This window comes from Octopus sinensis, linkage group LG18, assembly GCF_006345805.1.
Source record: "Octopus sinensis linkage group LG18, ASM634580v1, whole genome shotgun sequence".
NCBI lineage: Eukaryota > Metazoa > Mollusca > Cephalopoda > Octopoda > Octopodidae > Octopus > Octopus sinensis.
Window position 1 is genome coordinate 39,710,835 of NC_043014.1, and position 23,304 is coordinate 39,734,138.

The 23,304-nt window shown below is 35.9% G+C and overlaps 1 protein-coding gene across 4 annotated transcripts in view; it reads right to left on the minus strand.

The window, feature by feature from the left end:
* The window catches only part of LOC115221301 (histone-lysine N-methyltransferase 2A), a 64,053-nt gene extending 53,277 nt beyond the window's left edge, over positions 1-10,776 (minus strand). Inside the window, exons 1-4 of one of the 4 annotated variants that reach the window (XM_029791461.2) lie at positions 10,431-10,571; positions 7,802-7,965; positions 6,182-6,220; positions 2,502-4,680 (exon numbers count right to left, since the gene is read on the minus strand). In XM_029791461.2, coding sequence (XP_029647321.1) covers positions 2,502-4,617 — 2,116 coding nt within the window. In that variant the 5' untranslated portion in view covers positions 4,618-4,680; positions 6,182-6,220; positions 7,802-7,965; positions 10,431-10,571. Of the gene's footprint in view, positions 1-2,501; positions 4,681-6,181; positions 6,221-7,801; positions 7,966-10,430 lie in introns of all 4 variants that reach the window. The other 3 variants (XM_029791460.2, XM_029791459.2, XM_029791458.2) reach the window with 3 other exon arrangements.
* Positions 10,777-23,304: the final 12,528 nt, after the last annotated feature.

Genomic DNA, 23,304 nt, shown 5'->3' on the forward strand with positions numbered 1-23,304 from the left:
TTTTAATATATAACAAAGAATTTAGTAAAATAACTTAGTTATCATTAAGCTAGTATTAGGAACATAAATTGTGACTAAGGTTTGGTGGAAGATTTTAATTCAGAACTTTTGAAAAGAAGATATTTGTACTACAGAGCCACAGACAGTTTCAGGCAGGTATGTACCAAAAGGGTTAGATTTCATCAAGTCAGGTAAAACAGCTATTACTATTACTATTACTACTACTACTACACACAAGAGCAGCTTAGCTTTAGATATAAATATACACAAGGTATGTGCTAATTTTAACATTAGATCACATTTAATTCTGCCAGAAGATTTATTACACCTCACTGATGAAGAAAATATTAATGGCAAGCAATACAACAGACTGTTCATTTGTAGCAGTAGATTGATCATTTTTTTTAATATATATATATATTACTCTTACTCTTTTACTTGTTTCAGACATTTGACTGTGGCCATGCTGGAGCACCGCCTTTAGTCGAGCAAATCGACCCCAGGAATTATTCTACATAAGCCTAGTACTTATTCTATCAGTCTCTTTTGCCGGGCCGCTAAGTTACGAGGACATAAACACACCACCATCGGTTGTGAAGCGATGTTGGGGGGACAAACACATATATACATATATACGACGGGCTTCTTTCAGTCTACCAAATCCACTCACAAAGCTTTGGTCGGCACGAGGCTATAGTATAAGAGACCTGCCCAAGGTGCCACGCAGTGGGACTGAACCCAGAACCATGTAGTTGGTAAGCAAGCTAATTACCACACAGCCACTCCTGCGCCTATGTTAAGATCACATTAACATAAACATATAATGTGTGTATTGTCAAATCCAATTTTTCACAGCATTTATGAAGCTGCAGTTAAAAAGAGACATCTTGAGAAATGTTAGACGTAATGTCATTTCCCTCAAGTCAACTGTGAAATTTTATGTCATGGTTATTCCACTAATGATATTAAATATCTGCCAAAAAGTAAAATTGGTATTTTCTACAAGGTCACATTGCCTCAATAGACTTAACATACCCCACCTCCAAAAAAAAAATATACAGTAATCATTCGCCATTTCACGGTTCACCTATCATGCACTCAGTACACTGCAGATGTTTCTGGCTAATATATGTAAATTTATATCATGGACTCCTCAGTATATCGCAGGTTTCTGTAGGTAATAGGTATTTATATTCTTTTAGATTTTAATTATTTCTGTGGTAAAATAGGTGTAGGAGTGGCTGGCTGTGTGGTAAGTAGCTTGCTTACAAACCACATGGTTCTGGGTTCAGTCCCACTGCGTGGCACCTTGGGAAAGTGTCTTCTACTATAGCCTCAGGCCGACCAAAGCCTTGTGAGTAGATTTGGTAGACGGAAACTGAAAGAAGCCCGTCATATATATGTGTGTGTGTTTGTGTGTCTGTGTTTGTCCCCCCAACATCGCTTGACAACCGATGGTGGTGTGTTTACGTCCCCCGTAACTTAGCAGTTCGGCAAAAGAGACCGATAGAATAAGTACCAGGCTTACAAAGAATAAGTCCTGGGGTCAATTTACTCGACTAAAGGCGGTGCTCCAGCATGGCCACAGTCAAATTACTGAAACAAGTAAAAGAGTAAAATAAACATTTTCACACCTAAAAATTAATAAATGAAAATACAGTACAGTACTGTATAACACATTAATTAAAATATATTTCTAAAAAATTTGTAGAGTACCGTAGATGAGTAAACAAAGACTCGTACATACTCTATGGAAAACGAAAGTCAGGTGAGTGTGTGATGCTGTTTTGCATTTATAATAAAATAAATATATACAAATTATAAAAATAATAAAAAAATATACAGTACAGTGCTGATTCTACTTTGCAGATTTTCACTTATTGCGGTGGGGTTTTGGAACATAATACCCACGATAGTCGAGGGATTACTGAACATATATTTCTAAACATGACATTCAACAAAAAATAGATTGGTATATAAAGCTACTTTCTATAGTTAAGGTAATGAAATATTGAGTGGATGGGTTAAAAACAAATCAGACACAACATCACACCCTCTATTACTTACACAACAGGCATTTCAAAAGTTAACTACTGTATTTACTTGTATATAAGTCGCACTTCTAATTTAGAGATAAATCTGAGTTCAAATTTTTTTCTCTTCACAGTTTTTGCATTGTCCTGAGTGTAAGTCACACCCAGGTTTCATCATCATTTAACGTCCGCTTTCCATGCTAGCATGGGTTGGACGAATGACTGAGGGCTGGCGAACCAGAAGGCTGCACCAGGCTTCAATCTTGATCTGGCAGAGTTTCTACAGCTGGATGCCCTTCCTAATGCCAACCACTCCGAGAGTGTAGTGGGTGCTTTTTTAAAATCAAAAATAATATAGTGTGATTTATACATGAGTAAATACAATAGATTCTTTATTTTATTTAAGTTACAATATCACACTGCTCAAAATGCACAATAAATAACAAAATATAAAATCAGAATACTGGCCTTCTATTTTTACTGCTGTTTGTTTGGGGCTACCATGTACATCTATCAAGCCTCTACTTAAAACCGATAGAGATGATAAAGGAAGAGGACTTGTAGCAGATGTTTGTTTGAGTTTTTGCTCTTGTGCACGGAGTTTCTTTTTTTCCAACCTTTCTTCGTGGCGCATTTTAGCACGCAAAGATCTAGCAAGAGCTGCTTTTGACCTATTCAACGCGGCCCAATTCAATTGAAACTTTGCCTTGCGCAAAATGTTGTTTCCACTTCGTCGAGTAGCATCGACGTCTTTTTCAACTGGTTCGACCATTTTTTGTTTCTCATTTGGACTAACAAATGATCCTCCGCAGCCAGTGGGGCTGAAGAGTTCTAATTTGGGGCAAAATGGACTTGTTGGGAGGGTGGGCAAACTTTGTTCAATTTGTGGTAGACTAGGCTTGTTTTCCATTTCACTAGTCTCGTTTCCAAAGGAACTATTCCTCTCGTCATTATCGTCTTGACTAAAATTATCACTATCTAGATTCTTTTTAGTCTCTTCTTCTTCACCTTCAATTTTACGCAAATCTACACGTTTAGTTTCTCGGACACCAAATATTTCTTCTGACTGTTTAAGTCTCATACGTAAACTTGGTTTCCGTTGTCGTTTTCCCTCAACAATAAGAGGCATATCATAAAGTCCTATCTTTCCACTTTCTGTTGAGGTGTAACCTTTTTCACCAGGAGTATTCAAACCTCTTAATTCCAGCCCAGAACCAAGCATCCCAGTGATTCTAACTGAAGAACCTTCATTTATATCTTGTTCAGATAAAGCTGGACCAGTTAGAGATGTTTCATTTAAAGGTGTGTGTAATATTCCAGACTTACAGTCCCTTTTCGCATCTGTACACTCCGAATGTAATCCTAATTGAGAATATGTAGGCGCAAGGGGAAGGGAGTCCATTTTTGAACCACCACCCCGCCTACGAGTTTTTTTAGACAAGTCTGAATTGAGAGATTCACTAGACTTCAAAGGAGCTGTTTGATCAGAACTAGCATAATGAAAAGGTATAAATCCTTTCGAATTGGTTTTGTCTTTTCCAAATGTACCTACATCTTTTCCAAGATGAAGGTTGGATGATGTAATTGTCTTTGTAGCTGTTGAAACAGCTAAATTTCTTGAATTTTTACGCCAAGTCTTTTTTGTAGAATTTTCAGCATGTAATCCAGAATTACCAGAAATTAATTGGACATGTTTTTGCCCCTGGTTACTTTTGCGGCGAGTGGTAGGGTTAATTACATTACTACTACATTCTGTCGATGGAGCAGATTTTTGTGAAGCTTCACCACTATCTTTCCACTTCTGGTTATCAACTTCTAATGGTAACAGATTAGCCTCAGCAGCTGGACAACTATTATCAGAAAACCATGAGGCTGAGTGAGAATCTACTTTATGAGACTTACTAAACATAATCTGATAGCCATCATCATCTAAAAAGCGTTTATTCGGTTTAATGACTCTAGAAGAACGGGAACTTTTAGTTGGTAGGATAAAGCGTTTTCGATGGTAACCAGGAGCAGCAGTCACATCTACGTGGCCATCTTTAGAAAAAGATTCATGTCCTTTACGTGCTTTCAGTAATAGCTGCTTTGCTAGTTGTTTTCCCAAACGTTTGGATTTTGAATGAGGAATAACTGATAATTTATGGCCACTTGCAACAGTTTTGCAAACTGCCGAAGCATTGTGTTTTTGAGAAGAGTCACATATATTCTTTGAGTTATCAACTGACAACTTAGCAAGTTTCTTTTCTTTTACAGTATGAACATAAAGAGATGGTCGTCCACGACCACGAACAATTTTAGCTTGCTTGCCATCAGGTTCCAACCGGATTTTTATATTTTTGAGCTTTGCTGTAGCAACCTTTTCGGTTGCTGTATATACACTTTGTACAGTTCTGCTCGAATGAAAGCAAGATTTATTATTTATTCCTTTTTTTATACAAGGTACAGCCGAAGCCATCTTTTTACGAAGTCTTTGGCGCCGAGTTTTGCTTGCACCATGTCCATGGCAACTTGCCAAGGGAATTGAACTACTATTGTTTGAAGTTTCTGGACTGTCCTGTTCATTTCTGAAATTTGATAGCATAGCTGTGTATTTTTTTGTACTTGCACGAACATCTTGCAATGTGAAACCTTCAAATTCTTCATCCTGCAAATAGAAATTAGTACAATTAATTTTCTTTTATAATCTGTGAATTGCAAATAATAAATTTACATTAAGTCAAGACCTCCTTAAAATGAGAATGTTAGAAACTTAGTGTCAAATAAGTACGCTGTTTTTAGCCACCAAAAATTGGATGACATGACCGTAAAGCTTTGGTAACAACCAGAAGTTGAAGTTAAATATGTATTCCATTCTAACCTCAAACATTTTAACACTGTAGCTTATTATACCAAAGTTTACTATTGAAATTGCCTTGAAACTGACAAAATACAATTAGGCATTATATAATCCATATTGTATTTAAGTGAAACATGAGTAAAAATTTGCAAACTAATTTATGGTAAAATTTCATATTATTCGAAGTGGTTGATAATCATAATTAGAGAATCTAAAAATAAAATAAGACTGAATATACATTTAGTTAAAAAAACTAGATTTTTAAATAACACTTATGTGTATACTTTTTGTTACAACTATTGCTTTGATTAACTTTCAATTTCTTTTTAATATAAATTACAGTAAAACTGAAAGAATAAACTCTTGAGTTAGAGACAAACAGAACTGAACAGGAATTTGAAAAAAAAAAAGAAAAATGGAAAGTGGTATTTGTGTATCAAAGTATTAATATGTATCCTATATATAAAACAAAGCAATTTACATAAAAATGGAGTTATTGCAAAACTTGTGAAGCTAATGTCAAATGAACGTTTAAATAACCTAAACAATGGTCTAAGAAATATAAAGGCTCAAAGACTTTTTCAAATAATTCAGTTTCACCTGTACCAAAAAATATAAGAAATAGTTTTTATTAACCAGCAAAGGATTTGTTTTGTCCCATATCTAAATCTTAATTCAGAATGTGTTACTTTTTTTTTTCTCATTAAAAGACTGTCTTAATAAAATGAAAAATTATGCAATTTAATATCTGTAAAATCAAATTACATGTGTATGATATTAAATTACACAATTTAACTTCAATACAATATCAAATTACAACATTAATAATCGATATTATTCTAGAGTACAAAAATATATTTATATGTAAATTTAACAAATATTTAGGCATTGGATAAGAAGTTATTCTTCTTTAGTGATATGACAATTTAAGTCAATTCAATAAACAAAAATAACTATCACATCATATATGCCGTATTTCCTAACCAACAAAGCAAAAAAATAAGTCAGTATTAATACACTAAGTGGCAGAAATATTGTGTACATCATCAGTTTATAAAAACATCCAGTATTAATAACTGATACACAATACCACTTATAAGACAATTGTTGACTAAAATATTTTCACATTGTGAAACTTATTAAGGTTTTCTGTGAAAATCCATTTAATTTATTGAAAGTTTTTTTTTTTTTTAAGTAATTAACTTAAAACAAATGGAAGGTTCTCATCATATAGCAATAGTTAAATCCTGAAAGCTGTAGAAAAGAGCAGTTTTAACTGGCAAGGGATTAGATTTTACAAGATACTAACCAATTAAAAAAAATTTTTTCGGCAATATTTTGGTTTAACCTAAAATATAACCAGAATGAAGTCATATAATGAATCAAATAAAATATGCAAGAAAAGATTTTGAAAAATCATTTCATGTTAATTCATTTAAGCTCAGATTTTAGGGAAATAGAGGGAGAGGAGGGGAAGGCACCAAAGGGAGATTATTCTTGAAAGTTAAATAATGGTAATGCTTTTTTTTTTCTTCTAAATAATTTATATTTTGATTTACTTGCATATTCAATGAATTTTAAATATTCTACTGAAAATTTAATGGTACAATTATCAGTAGTACAAATATTAAAGGTTACAATTATTGAAAATTTAAATATCATTTACTAATTAATAAAATATAACCGAACTGCTTTAATTATAAAAAAAAAACTTTAGAAACATTTATTATAGAATAATCAAGTGCAAATTAAAGAAGATAAAAAAACTCCTCGGTTCTAAAATGTAGTCAAAATGGAGTTACTGAAATATAAAATAAATTACTAAGGCAGTTGCTTCTTTAATTAAAAATAACAAAACATTAAACACAAATGCAAGTCTTGGCATAATGTAAATGAAAACTTCAATACTTTACCTTAAATAAATCATCTTTCAAAAATTCTTTAAATTTTCAAAATTACTTTTATAAAGATTTAAAACTTAGTAAGAATTCGAATCTCAAAACCAAAGTTTCAACAACAGGAGATAAAACGATCCTAAAACTTTACCAAATTTTCAAATGATTTTAAAACTCAACTGGAAAACACAAAACAAGATTTCATTAAATCTTTTACAAGATTTCATTTTTTTTCTTCCTACTATCCCAAGGCAAGCAAGACAAAATCAGAAAACTTCGCAACAAAACCAATGCTTAAAATTCCAGAAATCACCTAAAAAGAGATAAAAATCAGGACTAACAAATTTCCTTTAGATTATTTTAAACAACTGCGAGTTTCCAAGATAAGATATTTAAATGAAACAAAATTCAGAACCCCAGGGATCCGGTACCAAAAAAGCAACAACAGATGGGAAATACATCATTAGACAAGGTCTGAATTACCACAATATTTTGTGATTCTATTCTAATCATTAATACCCTTGTATTAATAATGCTAATGATGAAGATGATGATTTCTATTGACAAGAAAGCGAGAGAGAAAATATTTTGATCCTGGAAGCATAAAAGGTGGAACCAACAATAATACTTTGAGACACCAAAATTCTTAGTCAACTACAGTCATTTATTAAATATTCTTCAGTCACTAATATTTTTAAGGAGAGATTTTCTGAAATATCTCTACTTGGACCACCTGTTCGTCAAATTAAAAATATTCTATGGAGCCTCACCAACAGCTTCAAGCCTGTTATTTTCTAAGACCATAAACTTTAAGATCATAAAACCATTCATTTTGTAAGACTACTAACAACGATGCTACTTCTCTCTTTTCAATGATCTTAAATTCTAAGAGATTAGAAAGCAAAAAATGATTTTAGCTAGACTTAATAGTTCTACTTTTTTTACATCTAGGGAAGGTTATATTATTTATGTATATATATATGTGTGTGTGTATGTGTGTGTGTGTGCAAAAATGTATGTATAATAATTCTTACATTGTCAGGAGATTTCTTGAAAGTATATTTTCATACACGATTATGTATGGGAGTCAGAATCAGCAATTATTAGATGCATGAACATGACACTAAGATCAGGTTGTTAGTTGGATCAGCTACTTCCGGGTCCTGTCATTGTCGTCCATTTCAATTGAAGATGTACTCTAACAAAAACAATAAGTTAAATAGTTTAACGATTATACGAGTAACTATGAAAGATTTAAAAAAGACGATCAGAATTGATTCGTAACATATATCAGACCGACACATTTAGACAAATATGACACTATTTATTTATTATAACAAAAAAAAACAATAATAATAAAGCTACTAAAATAATAGTAAAAGCAAATTATTAATTGAACAAAAGTTGACTGATATTGATTGAGATTAGCTAAGCTATTTTAAAGCATTTTCAAGAGGGCACAACTATCATTAATAGAAAAGATTTTAAAACATAAAGGAAATATGAGGAAGTAACATATACTTAGACCTAATAAAGGACTCAACAAAATAATACTACAGGGATATATAATCGCGAAAATACTTATCAAAATTAAAGACTGATGTATATAATAAATAAGTAGCATTATTACAAAAGAAGATCGGGGGGAAAAAATTCTCTAAAATCAACAGATGCGAAATCGGTGTTCACAATAAGACTCATTTTTAATATCTTGTTTGATATCTCGGTAGCATGCATGTATATATATATAGATATATATATGCATGCACATACACAAATACATGCACGCATATATACATACATATATAGAGAGAAAGAGAGAGACACGCGCGCAAATACATTCACATCATACATACAACAATAGCCCCTTTACACCTCCACCCCGCGATAGATACTAAAGACTTTTTTTAATCAACTTTGAACCTCAAGATGGCGACTGTTGCAGATCAGAGACTGAAATAAAAATAATAATCAAAACAAATTGCCAAAGAAGAACGAAAAATAATTTAAAAAAAAAAAAAATAGGGAGAGAGGAGGAAAGAATATCATAATAGAAATAAAATTAATATTATTATTAAAAAACAGAAAACAGCAGCAGCAATAGCGATTATGATAGCAGTAGTTGTAGTACTAGTAGTAGTAGTAGCAGCAGTAATAGTGATGGTGGTGGTTGTTAATGCAGCGGCAGTACTAATAGTAGCAGTAGTAGTAGTAGTGGCATTAGTAGCTACGGCTGCTACTAATGAGATTCAGCAGCACAACGCCCACACGGTGAGCTTTTATAAAATCTAAGAGAGAGATAGAAAGAAAAAGGGAAAAAAAAAAATGGTTAAAAAAAAAATAATAAAAGGGGGGGAGGGAGTAGTAGCGATCGTATGTATTATTGATCTATATCAAAGAGCGCTATAGGGAGGTGGGGGGAGGGAAGAAACGGGAAAAAAAAATTAAGGAAGGAAAATGCTAAGTATATATTTATATATATATATATATATATATTTATTAGAGAAGGGCTTTTGAAGAAGAAAGCATTGTGTTATGGCAAGTGCGAGATCAGAGTGCAGCCAGACTAAGAGAGGTGGTGGTGGGGGGAGGGAGGAAATTATGGATGGATGAAGGTAGGAAGGGGAGGGGGGACAACGCTACCAATGGTTTTCAGATTGGAAACTGGTGCGTGCAAGTAAGTAGCAAAAGATAAAGCTGACAACATCCACATCATACCATACTACTACAGTTTAACAAACACACGTCAACACATGCAAACCCCCCCCCGAAACTGGACAACCATAAAAGCTTGGCTTGCTTGCTGCTGCACACAACACATATCGACTTAGCACAGCCACAGCACAGCACGGCACAGCAACCGCAGTGCTCCCCCCTTTCTTTCGTTTTTCAATTTCAATTAAAAGGGGAGAAAAGAAAAAAAAAAGAGGGATTTTTTTTTTTTTTGGTTTCGAAAAAGAAAAAAAAAAAAAATATATGCAACAACGAAGAATGAAAGACAAATAAATTCTATATAAAAGGTAAAAAAAAAAAAAATAGTTATCATAATCATAATATAATCATGCAAAGGATGAAAAATAGGGGTACGAGATGATTATGGGGTGTGATGGAAAAGGTATATAAAATATTAGAAATATTAAAAATAGACGTGCAATTTGTACGAGCGCTAAACTGTATCGCTACACAGAATTAGATAAGTAAAAAAGAAGAAAAAAGTGGTGGTGATGGTGAACAATTCTACAAAAACATTCGAAATAACCACTTTTAAGATAAATTTGATAAAAGCATTGTACTTATTGGAAAACAAAATATAAATAATAGTCATCCAGCTATATGAAAACAACACAAAAAACTTCAATTAGCCTAATTCACAATAAACTAAAATAACCAAAGCGAATAAGCCGCCATCTTGTCAGTGTAGTGCTTTAAAGTCACTGTAGAACAATATTGACAATTTTAGATTCACTGTAACCTTAAAGCCATTTTCCACTCAATTAACAACGTTAAACAAAAGATGAGATAAGTAGGAACACCGGCATTTATATATTTTAGAGTTTTAAGAGTCGAAAGGAGAATATTTCAGAGATTTTAGCACAAATTTGGCTGATACACTGTACGATGGCAGCCATTTTGGTAAGAATTAGAAGATATGATAAATATTACCTCGTCTGATTCGCCAACGAGTTCCCGGAATAGTTTCAATCCACAATAAAAGCTTCGTACCAATCCTAAGTTTGGATCTATTTGCGTTCTAAACTCTTCTTCGCCATAGCGAACAGATATTCGCTCGTATCTACAGCCAGGACGCCCTGGAAACCGTGGCCGCGCCATTACTATAAACCTGCTAACATCGAGGCCTGGAAAGATGGCTCCGTCAACAGTACACACCTTCTGAGTTAAAGATCTACGATCTCATCAATAATAATTATTTTTGCACAAGCAATCATTTTAAAATACTTCGAGAATCAATTATCAAGTGTTTGTTTTTTTTTTAACATTCGATCAACATATTAGAAACTTTTCGGATAAATGTTGATGAAATTTACACATCCTCGATCAGGACCTAATATTGACCAATCAGATTGATGGTATTCCCCGCCAAAATTTTCTGACCTTAACATTCTTTACTGAATTGAAACAACTTCATATTTATTACAACATATAGAAATATATGACTTTTATTAATCCTTCCTAAGGGCTCTCATAAATCCTCTAAGATCTCTTGAATAACTGACACGCTATATAGACATATATTTATAAATATATATTAATATTAACTTTGGTTTCTCTGTATATCAACAGACGTATTCACTACCTGAGCATTAAACATTGTGTTGTTTTGTTTAAATTAATAAAATATTTGTGAAGTTCTTCAACCTTGACTTTCAGATAATAACGAAATATCTTCTTGTTTAATTTTACAGTTATTGTAAAGTACTCATACTCGTCTTTTCCGCTTAAAAATTAATCAGTTTATGAAGGGTCTGCAATATTACAATGTTCAAAATCAATTCTTTCGAACTATAAACAAACTCTGCAGCATGCGCCTGCGATTTTATAAGTTTCATATGCTGTTTTCTTTAAAATATTCATACATATGCAAATATCGAAGCCCTTACGACGAGTAGAAAATGGATATAATTATCTTAGCAACTTCTCTTTTTACTGTTGACTCGGCTTCAGGTGAGTGTGAAGTTAAGAAAATGCACCTGGCTCGTTCGTCTAAGGCTGTTACACGCAAACTATTTAACATTTTCATAACACAGTAGGCGGGACTTAGAAACTAGCAACAAAGTTCGGGAAAACGTCCCGAACGAAGAAAGACGAAATTCGTGGTTCGATCTTCAGATACGACCACGAACTGATTGGATTGTTTTCCGTAGCTTGACACTGCTACCTGTACAGACACGACAAAAATTAGTCTCTGAGATATTTAAGGAGTTGGAGTTTCGTCCGTGAATGAGGTTCTTATAATTACTGTCAACAATACCTGATTTTAAGAATTCTACAACCTGAAGGATATTTATTCCTTACTTTGGATACCTATGTACAATTATATAGAATAGTCCTGTCATTTCTCTTTGAATTTATTTCTAGTTGTCTCTTGGTGTCTCTTACACATCTAGTGTTGTTTGTTTCGATCTTATTCTGTTGATGAACACTATTTGCAAAAGAAGACAATATAACTAAAGCATGTTTGGAGTTCCCCTCCACATTGTAGACTAAATGAAAATATTAGTAATTGACTAATATTGTCTTTTTCTCGATGTGTAATTATTTCTATGTAGCTTCTTTGTGTTCCTAACTATTATAGTGACGTCTGGTTTCACATCAGATCCTATGACAATACACAAAAGCGTCAGCGAAGTCATTTCTTTTTTCTTTTTTTTTTTTTTAACATCCCTTCCCAAACATATCTGCAATACAAATCATCCGTAGAATAACCCCCAAGACAGGAATTTATATCATGTTTTGAGATATTCAAATAATACTGAATCAAATTCATCATCAATTAACTTCCACTTTCTCATTCATGCATGGGTCAGACGAGTTTCTTGAGACGGTTTTTCTATGACTGGATACCCTTTCTGTCACCAACCCTTATTTGTTTTCAAGCAAGGTAATATTTCCCCATAGCTAGATATGTTTTACTTGGAAGACTGAAAACAAGCAACCTCACTTGTATGACAGTGATGCTCATTTATGACTGAAAGTTGCGATTCACTGGATTGTTGACTACATGATCAGCGAATCTAACCAGGCGTGACTTCACCTGGAAAGAATATTGCCCACAGGATCAACGAGATCTGGCCAACCACAACCTAGTGTGGAATAGGCTCCCAGTGACTAATATCCAATTTTGTCACGCTCCTTTATGAGCTACCACCATCGGAATAAAATCAACACACGCGACCAGATAGCTTTGGGATGTAGCATAGTCAACCAGTAGTAGATGGCATGGCAAATACAAACAGGCAGCAGCTGAATCGAGCTAACATCGTCATGACTAGCTACCAACGGCAACACAGAGCTGACTTTCATCGTAACAAACTGTCCACAACAACACAATGACTAGCTGTAACTTTACTAATACTATCTCATTTACAATGACATCCAAACCTTCTCAACATTTTTCGTAATACTATTTCGATTACACCAAGCACAATTACCTTCAAACTCTCACAGCCAGAAATAAATTTAGTTCATAAAACCTCAACAGAGTTTTGTCGTTTTCTCCTGTGTACAATTGTTGATTTCCAATGCTAGAAATAACAGCTAGTTTCTTACATAAACAGTTGTATACAGCTCCTTGCAGTTAGCAAATAAACTCAAGCACAAATGGTTTCAACATCTAACTATTATATAATGTCAAGTCGAAGGTACATGCACATACATACATGGTAAGCTTCTTTCTCTCTCTCCCTCTCTCTCTAGATATATATATATATATTTATATATATATATATATAAGCTCCAGGCTGACCAAAGCCTTGTGAGTGGATTTGGTAGACAAACTGAACGAAGCCTGTCATACGTGCACACAAATATATATACTCTCTTTACTCTTTTACTTGTTTCAGTCATTTGACTGCGGCCATGCTGGAGCACCGCCTTTAGTCGAGCAACTCGACCCCGGGACAAGCTAGGGGGACAAACACATATATGTACATATATACGACAGGCTTCTTTCAGTTTCCGTCTACCAAATCCACTCACAAGGCTTTGGTCGGCCCGGGGCTATAGCAGAAGACACTTGCCCAAGATGCCACGCAGTGGGACTATATATATATATGGCTGTGTGGTAAGTAGCTTGCTACCCAACCACATGGCTCCGGGTTCAGTCCCACTACGTGGTATCTTGGGCAAGTGTCTTCTGCTATAGCCTCGGGCCGACCAATGCCTTGTGAGTGGATTTGGTAGACGGAAACTGAAAGAAGCCTGTCGTATATATGTATATATATATATATATGTATGTCTGTTTGTCCCCCAAGCATTGCTTGACAACAGATGCTGGTGTGTTTACGTACCTGTCACTTAGCAGTTCGGCAAAAGAGACCGATAGAATAAGTCCCGGGGTCGAGTTGCTCGACTAAAGGTGGTGCTCCAGCATGGCCGCAGTCAAATGACTGAAACTAGTAAAGAAAGTATATATATTTGTGTGCACGTATGACAGGCTTCTTTCAGTTTGTCTACCAAATCCACCCACAAGGCTTTGGTCAGCCTGGAGCTATATAGCTGAAGACACTTCCCCACAGTGGAACATGGTCAGGAAGTAAACTTCTTAACCACAGAGCCATTCCTCTGCATATCATTGCAAACATTATTAAGAAATGAAGATTGTTCTCATCGCTGTCAGTACCAGAAATGTCTTATATGGAAATGCAAAGGGACTAGAATAGATAAAATAGTTACTTCTGCCAAAGGGGATATTTGAAATAGAAAATGTACAGTTCTTAGTTTGGTATCTCATAGCCCTAAATTACTTAGAGTAACATGTGTTGGTGACAAATACCAATTATCAACTAAAACTGCTGGCCCCAAATTTTTTAGCACCGCAGACTGGTTTCCTGCAAGGCAATTCTTCCACAGACTGAGATATTAGGTGCATAACAAATTACAATGAAGTGCATAATATATAATTTAATTATTATCTATATAATACATATATAGTGCAAAAACATCCTGCAGGGTTTCATTGATTGTCAATCAAGTAGAAATAAAATTTTTAAGATTATTCTTTCTCTGTAACCTGGTTCTAAATGATCAATGGTCCAGTACTGGTCTATGGCCTGGTGGTAAGCTGGAAGAATCATTAGTACGCCGGGCGAAATGCTTAGCGGTATTTCGTCTGTGGTTACATTCTGAATTCAAATTCAGCCAAGGTCGACTTTGCCTTTCATCCTTTTGGGGTCGATTAAATAAGTACCAGTCACGCACTGCGGTCAATATAATCGACGTAATCTGTTTGTCTGTCCTTGTTTGTCCTCTCTGTGTTTAGCCCCTTGTGGGTAGTAAAGAAATAGGTTAGGGAACTCCTGCCTCAAATGTCACTTCAGTAGTATCTTTATAAGTGCTCACGAAGCACATAGCTTTCTCGTGAATAGTCTCCAGACAAACCACTTTCCCAGTTTTTTCTCTCCATAACATGATTGCACAATAATTCCTTTCCTTCCCAAAACATCTGTCAAGTAGAATGTTTTACCTATGACATACCCTTTAGCTTAGAACTGTTCAAGAGGTACATTACTCATTTTGATCTCACTGATTTCAGATGTTCTGTGAAATTCTGTGGACACAAACCTTTCAAAAAGATCAAACCATTCAAAATATAAAGCATGGTCATGTGGTTAAGAAGCTCGTTTTGTAATCACACAGTTTTGGGTTCAGTCCCACTGCACAGCACCTCGGGCAAGTACCTTCTACTATAGCACCAAGCTGACCAATGACTTGTGAGTGAATTTTGTAGACAGAAACTAAGTAAAAATCTATCATATATGCATATATATATAAATATATGACAGGTATATAGCTAGATAAAAAGGGATGGGGGGATGCAAACAAGAAAATAGGACTCAAAAGATGAGCATGTTTTTTAATATTAATACCGTAAATCCTCGAGTATAATCCGCATATTTTTCCAAAATTTAAAGGTCTAAATCCTTAGTGCATACTATATATGAGGTTAAAAATGAAAATTATTTTCTAAGCAATGTCCGAGTCTCTATTTGCTGTCCAGCAATGTTTATTCAGACACATTTTGTGATGGCGGGCATGAAAATACCTTAAGCTAAGCCTGAAAGCAATGAAGTCATAAAAGGATCATCCATAAACTTGCAATAAGCAACATTTATTAAACGTTATTGCTGTTATTTCTTTATTTTCTGCAAAGAAAATGCACAAAAAAGCTACACGTTTGCATTATGTTATATATACAATAATAATAAAGGACATTACCGTATACATTTTTACAAACCAAGAACATTATATAGACCTCCTTGACTCAAGTTAGAGAAGGGGTGCGTATTATACACAAAGTTTAGGTTTTTCAGAGGTACAGCCTCCTAAAAATCCACTGCGTATTATATTCAAGGGTGGACTATACTCGAAGATTTACGGTAATCCCTAAAAGGGGTAACTAGAGAAAAAGGGTTTTTAACACAACCAGTTCACAAGATGTTATTTCAGGATAAATACCACAATAACTGGCCTCTCAACAGTGTATGTAAATTCAAAATGACATATAAATAGCTTATATTAATATAATACTGCTTCAGTTGCATGTACCAGAGTTTTATTCAGCCAGGCAGCTGTTTGCAACATCAGTGGATGTTTTATTCACTGTTTTCTATTTTGGTAAATAACAAATTCTTATTTCACATCTTTGTTCCTTATTGAGCCATGCCTGGCTCATAAGGACCGGTTTCCTTGGCGTATAGGTTCTCCACTTGGACAGGACGCTGGTCCGTTGCAGGTGATCTGCAAGATGCAGGAGGAAAGAGTGAGAGAAAGTTGTGGCGAAAGAGTCAGCAGAAGTTTCGCCATTACCTTCTGCCGGAGCTGCATGGAGCTTAGGTGTTTCGCTCAGAAACACACACATCGCCTGGTCTGAGATTCGAACCCGCGATCCCTCGACCGAAAGTCCACTGCTCTAACCACTGGGTCATGTGCCTCCACTGTTACACATGTGGGTAGTTGCAAATACGCATCATTGAAAAGGCTCAAACAGGCCAAATCGAATTTGGCATTCCCACTGACCACTGTTGGAATCATTTTTCTTCTCCCTTCGATATGTATTGTAGTTTTAACACAGTACACCCATAAGAGATGTTACCTCTGGACAAACACTGCAGTATCTGGCCTATACATTAAGTATCATACAGACATGGTAAAGAACAATAATGCAGGCCAATGGGAAAGCCTTGAAGTCTATGAGCATCTTAATATTTTAAGTCATAAACACATTTCATTTAAGAGAATGCAAATGTAATATGCTAATGAGTTGCCCTATAAACTACCGTATAATCTCATATCATATTCTTCAATTCCTTGCAAATTTTAATTTCTTCTCTATTTCTCAAACATAATCCTTTACATGTGCTTAATTAATCAATGATTAAATTATCTTAAGACAACTTTTTTTTTAATTAGATTACATAATACTCATATCACTTCTCTCTCTTTCTCTGTTTCTCTGTGTGTGTATGTATGTGTGTGTGTAAGTGTGTGTGTGTCTGTCTGTATGTGTGCATCACTAAAAGTCGAGAACTGCCCAACTATGCCTGCTATGAAAGGTTGCTAAATGAAGAGAATGAATGGGAGAAAGATAGTCTGCCAAATGTTGACCCAACAGAGGGCCCAGCTATCCGAATTGACAGTACCTTGGTAGATAAAGCAATTGAGGGTATGAAGACAAGGAAAGACCCCAGCCCATCAGGAATCACCGCAGAGGTCCTTAAAATATCTGGTGGTATTGGCTATAGTCTAGTCACCCGTATAGTCAATCAGGTGATACATGAAGGAGTCATACCAATGATTGGTGTAGCAGCACCATAGTCAACTGCTACAAAAGTAAAAGTGACACCTTAGAAATAATTACAAAGATATCAAATTGTTGGATCAGGTATTGAAAGTCACGGAGAGGGTATTAGCCCAACTAATTAGGAAGGGAGTCAGTCTAGATGAGATGCAGTTTGGGTTTGTGCTAGGGAAAAGCACCACAGACGCTATATTTCTGCTAAGACAGCTGCAGAAAAAATACCTAGTCAAAGATAAATGCCTATACCTAGCTTTTGTTGACATGGAGAAAGCCTTTGACAGGGTCCCCTGATACCTTATTTGGTTGTCAATGAGAAAACTAGAGATAGATGAATGGTTAGTGAGAGCTGTACAAGCCATGTACAGGGATGCTGTCAGTAACGTGAGGGTTGGCAATGAGTACAATGAAGAATTCCGGGTAGGGGTCCACCAAGAATCAGTCCTCAGCCCCCTCTTATTCATCATCAGGCAATAACAGAGGAATTCAAGACAGGATACCCTGGAAGCTTCTCTATGCTGATGACCTTGCTCTAATAGCTGAGTCACTATCAGAACTAGAGGAGAAGTTTCAGGTTTGGAAGCAAGGTCTAGAACTGAAGAGCCTTACAGTCAACCTAGCAAAAGCCAAAGTCTTAATAAGTAGGAAGGCAGACAAACCATGAATCCCTTTAGGTAGATGGCCCTGCTTGATCTGTAGAAAAGGCTTAAGTAGAAACTCCATAATATGTACCCAGTGTAAGCTATGGACACATAAGAGGTACAGCAATATCGAAGGAAGGCTAACTGGGAAGATAGTTTTTGTATGTGGCAGATGCTCAGGAGCAATAAACACTTAGAATGTGCAGAAAACAGCTTCTGTCACATTCCAGGGGGAAAAACTACAAGTAGTTGATAGCTTCCGTTATCTAGGTGACCTAGTCAGTAGTGGGAGTGGATGCTCTGAAAGTGTAGCTGCTAGAAAAAGAATAGCTTGGGCAAAGTTCAAAGAGCTCCTACCTCTGCTGGTGACAAAGGGTCTCTCACTCAGAGTAAAAGGTAGACTGTATGATGCATGTGTGCAAGCAGCCATGCTACATGGCAGTGAAACATGGGCCGTGATTACTGAGGACATGCATAAGCTTGCAAGAAACAAAGCCAGTATGCTCCACTGGATGTGTAATGTCAGTGTGCATACACAACAGAGTGTAAGTGCCCTGAGAGAAAAGTTGGACTTCAGAAGTATCAGATGTGGTGTGCAAGAGTGACAACTGCACTGATATGGTCATGTGTTGCAAATGGATGAGGACAGCTGTGTGAAAAAGTGTCACACCCTAGCAGTAGAGGGAACCTGTGGAAGAGGTAGACCTAGGAAGACCTAGGATGAGGTGCTTAAGCACGGTCTCTGAATACTGGTCCTCACCAAGGCAATGACAAGTGACCGAGACCTTTGGAGATATGCTGTACTTGAGAAAACCGGGCAAGCCAAGTGAGACCATAACCGTGGCCTATGCCAGTGCAACATAACCAGCCCATTTAAGAGTACCCTTCAATCATTGGGCAATAAACTGCACTTGCGAAGACCTGTTGAGGCAAGTGAAATCTTTGTTGTGGTCCATGATAGTACCGCCTGATTGACACCCATGCCAGAGGCACGTTAAAAGCACCATTCAAGCATGATCATTGCCAGTGCCATCTGACTGGCTCCCATACTGGTGGCACATAAAAAGCACCATTCAAGCATAACTGTTGCCAGTGTTGCCTGACTGGCTCCTGTGCCGGTGCCGTGTAAAAAGTATCCACACTATATTCTCGGAGTGGTTGGTGTTAGGAAGGGCATCCAGCTGTAGAAACTTTGGCAGATCAGATTGGAGCCTAGTGAAGCCTTCTGGCGCACCAGCCCTCAGTCAAACCGTCCAACCCCTGCCAGCATGGAAAGCAGAAGTTAAATGACGACGATGATGATGATGATGTGTGTGTAGGTCTATATATTTGAATACTATCTTTAACATCTCATGACATTCTTAATTGCTTAAATTCAGTCTGACTATAAAATTTACATATCTAAAATCGCATTAGAACACATCACACTTGAGATGCTAAATACAATTGACCCAGTCATTAATAAAACCAAGTACTCAACCAAACTTCGTCACTATTTTACCATCCAAATCTAATTAGGTTATCATGTAGGCACAGGCATTGCTGTGTGGTAAGAAGTTTGCTTTGCAACGACATGGTTTCAGGTTCAGTCCTACTGTATGGCCCCTCGGATAAGTGTCTTATTCTATAGCCTTGGGCCAACCAAAGCCTTGTAAGTGGATTTGGTAGACAGAAACTGAAAGAAGCCTGTTGTATGTATATATGTGTGCATGTCTGTGCCTTTGTGACATATATACATATATGACAGTAAAGGCTATAAGAGGAGAAGATGCAGATATGTTGTATTGCAAAGCCTTTATAAGTGGGGGTGTTGAGCCCAGATACATACATATATGTATGTATATATGTGTGTGTGTATATACATATATGTATGTATATATATATATATATATATATAAAGTTAATCCAAACAAGAAGGCACAAAAAACACAACAATGCGAGGATGTGGAACAAATATAGTATTATTGGACGATATATATATATATATATATACATATTCATATACATATACATACACACACACACATATATATATGTATGTATTAATCAAAGTATATAGTATTTTAGATTCATTACAGCCAATCTTACCAATTGGTTTTGCACTGGATATAAGATAACTGGGTTGTTATATAATTGATGTGCTCTTCAGGGATGGCAGATATGGTAAAATTATAATGACAGCCTTTCCTGAAGTTGTCCATTTCCATTTTCGCCAGGGATTTTATTATGGTAGAAATGTAAACTCAAAATTACTGAATAAAAACAGAAGTGGTTGGGGTGGTAAAATTACTTTCAAAATGCTGCCAGAGAGTAAACAGAATGTAAAAGTACAATATTTGCATTGGATGGGCAGGTATCCTCACCTTGTTTGTTGCTACCACAATGTTTCAGCTGATGTATTCTCCTGCCTTCGTCAGGTGTCCTTGTAGAATTTTGAATCATGATGACACCTGATGAAGGCTGGAGAATACATCAGCCAAAACGTTGTGGTAACAACAAACAAGGTGAGGACACCTATCCGTCCAATGCAAATATTGTACATAATTCCTCATCTCTAAAATATAGAACAGAATGAAAATGGTTCTTTTATTTGTTTCAGTCATTTGACTGCAACTATGCTGGAGCACCACCTTTAGTCGAGCAAATCAACTCCAGGACTTATTCTTTGTAAGCCTAGTACTTATTCTACCGGTCTCTCTTGCTGAACCGCTAAGTTACAGGGATGTAAACACACCAGCATCAGTTGTGAAGCGATATTGGGGGGACAAACACAGACACACAAACATGTACATATTTATACGATGAGCTTCTTTCAGTTTCCATCTTCCAAATCCACTCACAAGGCTTTGGTCAGCCTGAGGCTTTAGTAGAAGACACTTGCCCAAGGTGCCACACAGTGGAACTGAACCTGGAACCATGTGGTTGGTAAGCAAGCTACTTACCACACAGCCACTACTGCACCTATAAGGCTGGGAACCTTTACTTTATAATATTCAATCTCAACTACTTTTCCTTTGTTTGCTGGTGTTATTAAACTTTAGCATTTAAACCAGCTATATCCAGCCCAGATAATCTACTTATTTTATGTTCAGACAAGCTAGACCTGGCATCTCACACTTACCTTAAAATATACAATCTAAAAATATACAATCACATCATTGAAATCTCAAAGCTATGAGGTAATGCATGATGAATTTAAAACAATGTAATTAAAAAAGCATTACCTTTGGCAGAGTAATCTGAATGCTAAAAGGTTAATGCTTTAATTTTGACTATGTTCTTGAAACCCCTGAAATTATATAAATTGACTCTTCTGAAGATACTAACTCTCTGCTACACACACATAAGCCCATTCTATACATTGTTACTCATCTTGATACTCTTAGTGGATTTAATCTCTTATACATAGTAACAACCACTGTGTGCAAGACAAATCTATCACCTCACTATGTTTAATGATCTCACATGGTGATCTACCATATATAGCATATACAAAATTTTCTCTCCAGCAGTAGAAAACACATAGACCGGATTAGTTACTTTTGTAGATTTCCATGACTCTCTGTCGGCATCCAACTCCATTATTATTAATTTGAATTGGAAGCTTGAGTCGTAGTGAACCTTTTGTTAGTTGTGGCTGTGTGGTAAGTAGCTTGCTTACCAACCACATGTTACTGGGTTCAGTCCCACCATGTGGCACTTTGGGCAGTGTGTCTTTTGCTATAGCCTCAGGCCAACCAAGGCCTTGTGAGTGGATTTGGTAGACAGAAACTGAAAGAAGTCCTTCGTGTATATATATATATATATATATGTTTGTGTGTGTGTGTGTGTGTGTTTGTGTTTGTCCCCCACCATCGCTTGACAACTGATGTTGGTGTGTCTATGTCTCCCATAACTTAGCGGTTCAGCAAAAGATACCAATAGAATAAGAACTTGGCTTACAAAGAATAAGTTCTCGAGTCAATTTGTTCGACTTAAGGCACTGTTCCAGCATGGCCACAGTCAAATGACTGAAATAAATAAAAGAGTAAAAGAGTAACTATGGATGCCACCCCTATAGATGCTTTGCAGTTACTCTTTGATAGGGCTTGGTGATCCTACCCGTCAATCTAGGATTCCTCAGCTCAGTATCGATGTAAGAAGCTCCATTGGCCCAGTTGAGCTCTTCTGCTACTCCTCACAATCGACCATTCTGCAGTTCCACAACTTTGCTATATCTCTGGGAGGGTGGCTGAACAGATGCTATGCTCTGCCAAAGGGCAACCTGTAACTATGCAGAGCACAGCTGTCACTCTGTGCGGTAGTTTCAAAATATTTACATACCCAAGATCAGTTACTAACACTTTATAAAGCTCAAGTAAAACCCACATCAAAATACTATTCATATATGTGAAACTATACTAATATTGCACACACAAATCTTAAATAAGACTGTTGATTGACTGATTGACAAATATTAAAGCACACAACATGTTTCAAGCACTTGTCACTTGACTGTGTTGTTTCTTCTCTTTCTTACTAGCAGTATCGCATGGTGTTGCTCGGGTTTGTTTCGACCCTTTAGAAGTGGAATTTTTGAAAAGTAAAAATTTTGCATTTTGTAGCTTGAAGTGAACATTTTTCTGGTTGAAATACACTGAAGAATGGTGACACAGCTGTCAAAAAATCGTAAAAAGTAGGGATTTTCATAGAAAAAAAGCACCTTTTTGATGTAAAAAATTTTTGGTGTTAACATGGTCCGATTTAAATTTTATCTTCTACGGAATGAAGAGCAAGCCTTCTTCTATCATATTCTCAATTTTGGTCAACTTGCGCCACAGGATCTCAGAGGAGATAGTGTTAGTTGAAGGCTACCAAACCTACCACACACAGACAACTTCAGCTTTATATATAGAGATTGCTATTACAATGGCTTCTAAATTTGCTTGTATACCTGTTCCATTCAGATACCTCTCCCCTCATGCCTCTCCTCTTATAGCTTTCACTGTCTTCTCTCACACAGTAAACCATTTTAGCAGCAGTGAAAGAGGAAGACACTATGATAATCCAGAAATTAGAATAACAAATCATAGTACTAGCTGTAACAGCAATAAGAGAAGTGGGAATTTAAACTTTTAAAGGAATAAGAATTTACTGACCATGTGGATATTTTTGTCTGACAGTAATAACAAGAAATACACAAACCTATTTAAGAGATCTGGCAAATTGGCTGTTACAGAGTGTCACATAGAATGTCTTATGATATTTATTTTGATTCTTTGAGTTTTTAATTTAAATTCTACTGAAGTCAACTTCCTCTTTCATCCTTCCAGAAGTGATAAATATAGCACTAGTCAAATACTAAGGTTGGCTCTTTTCTCTC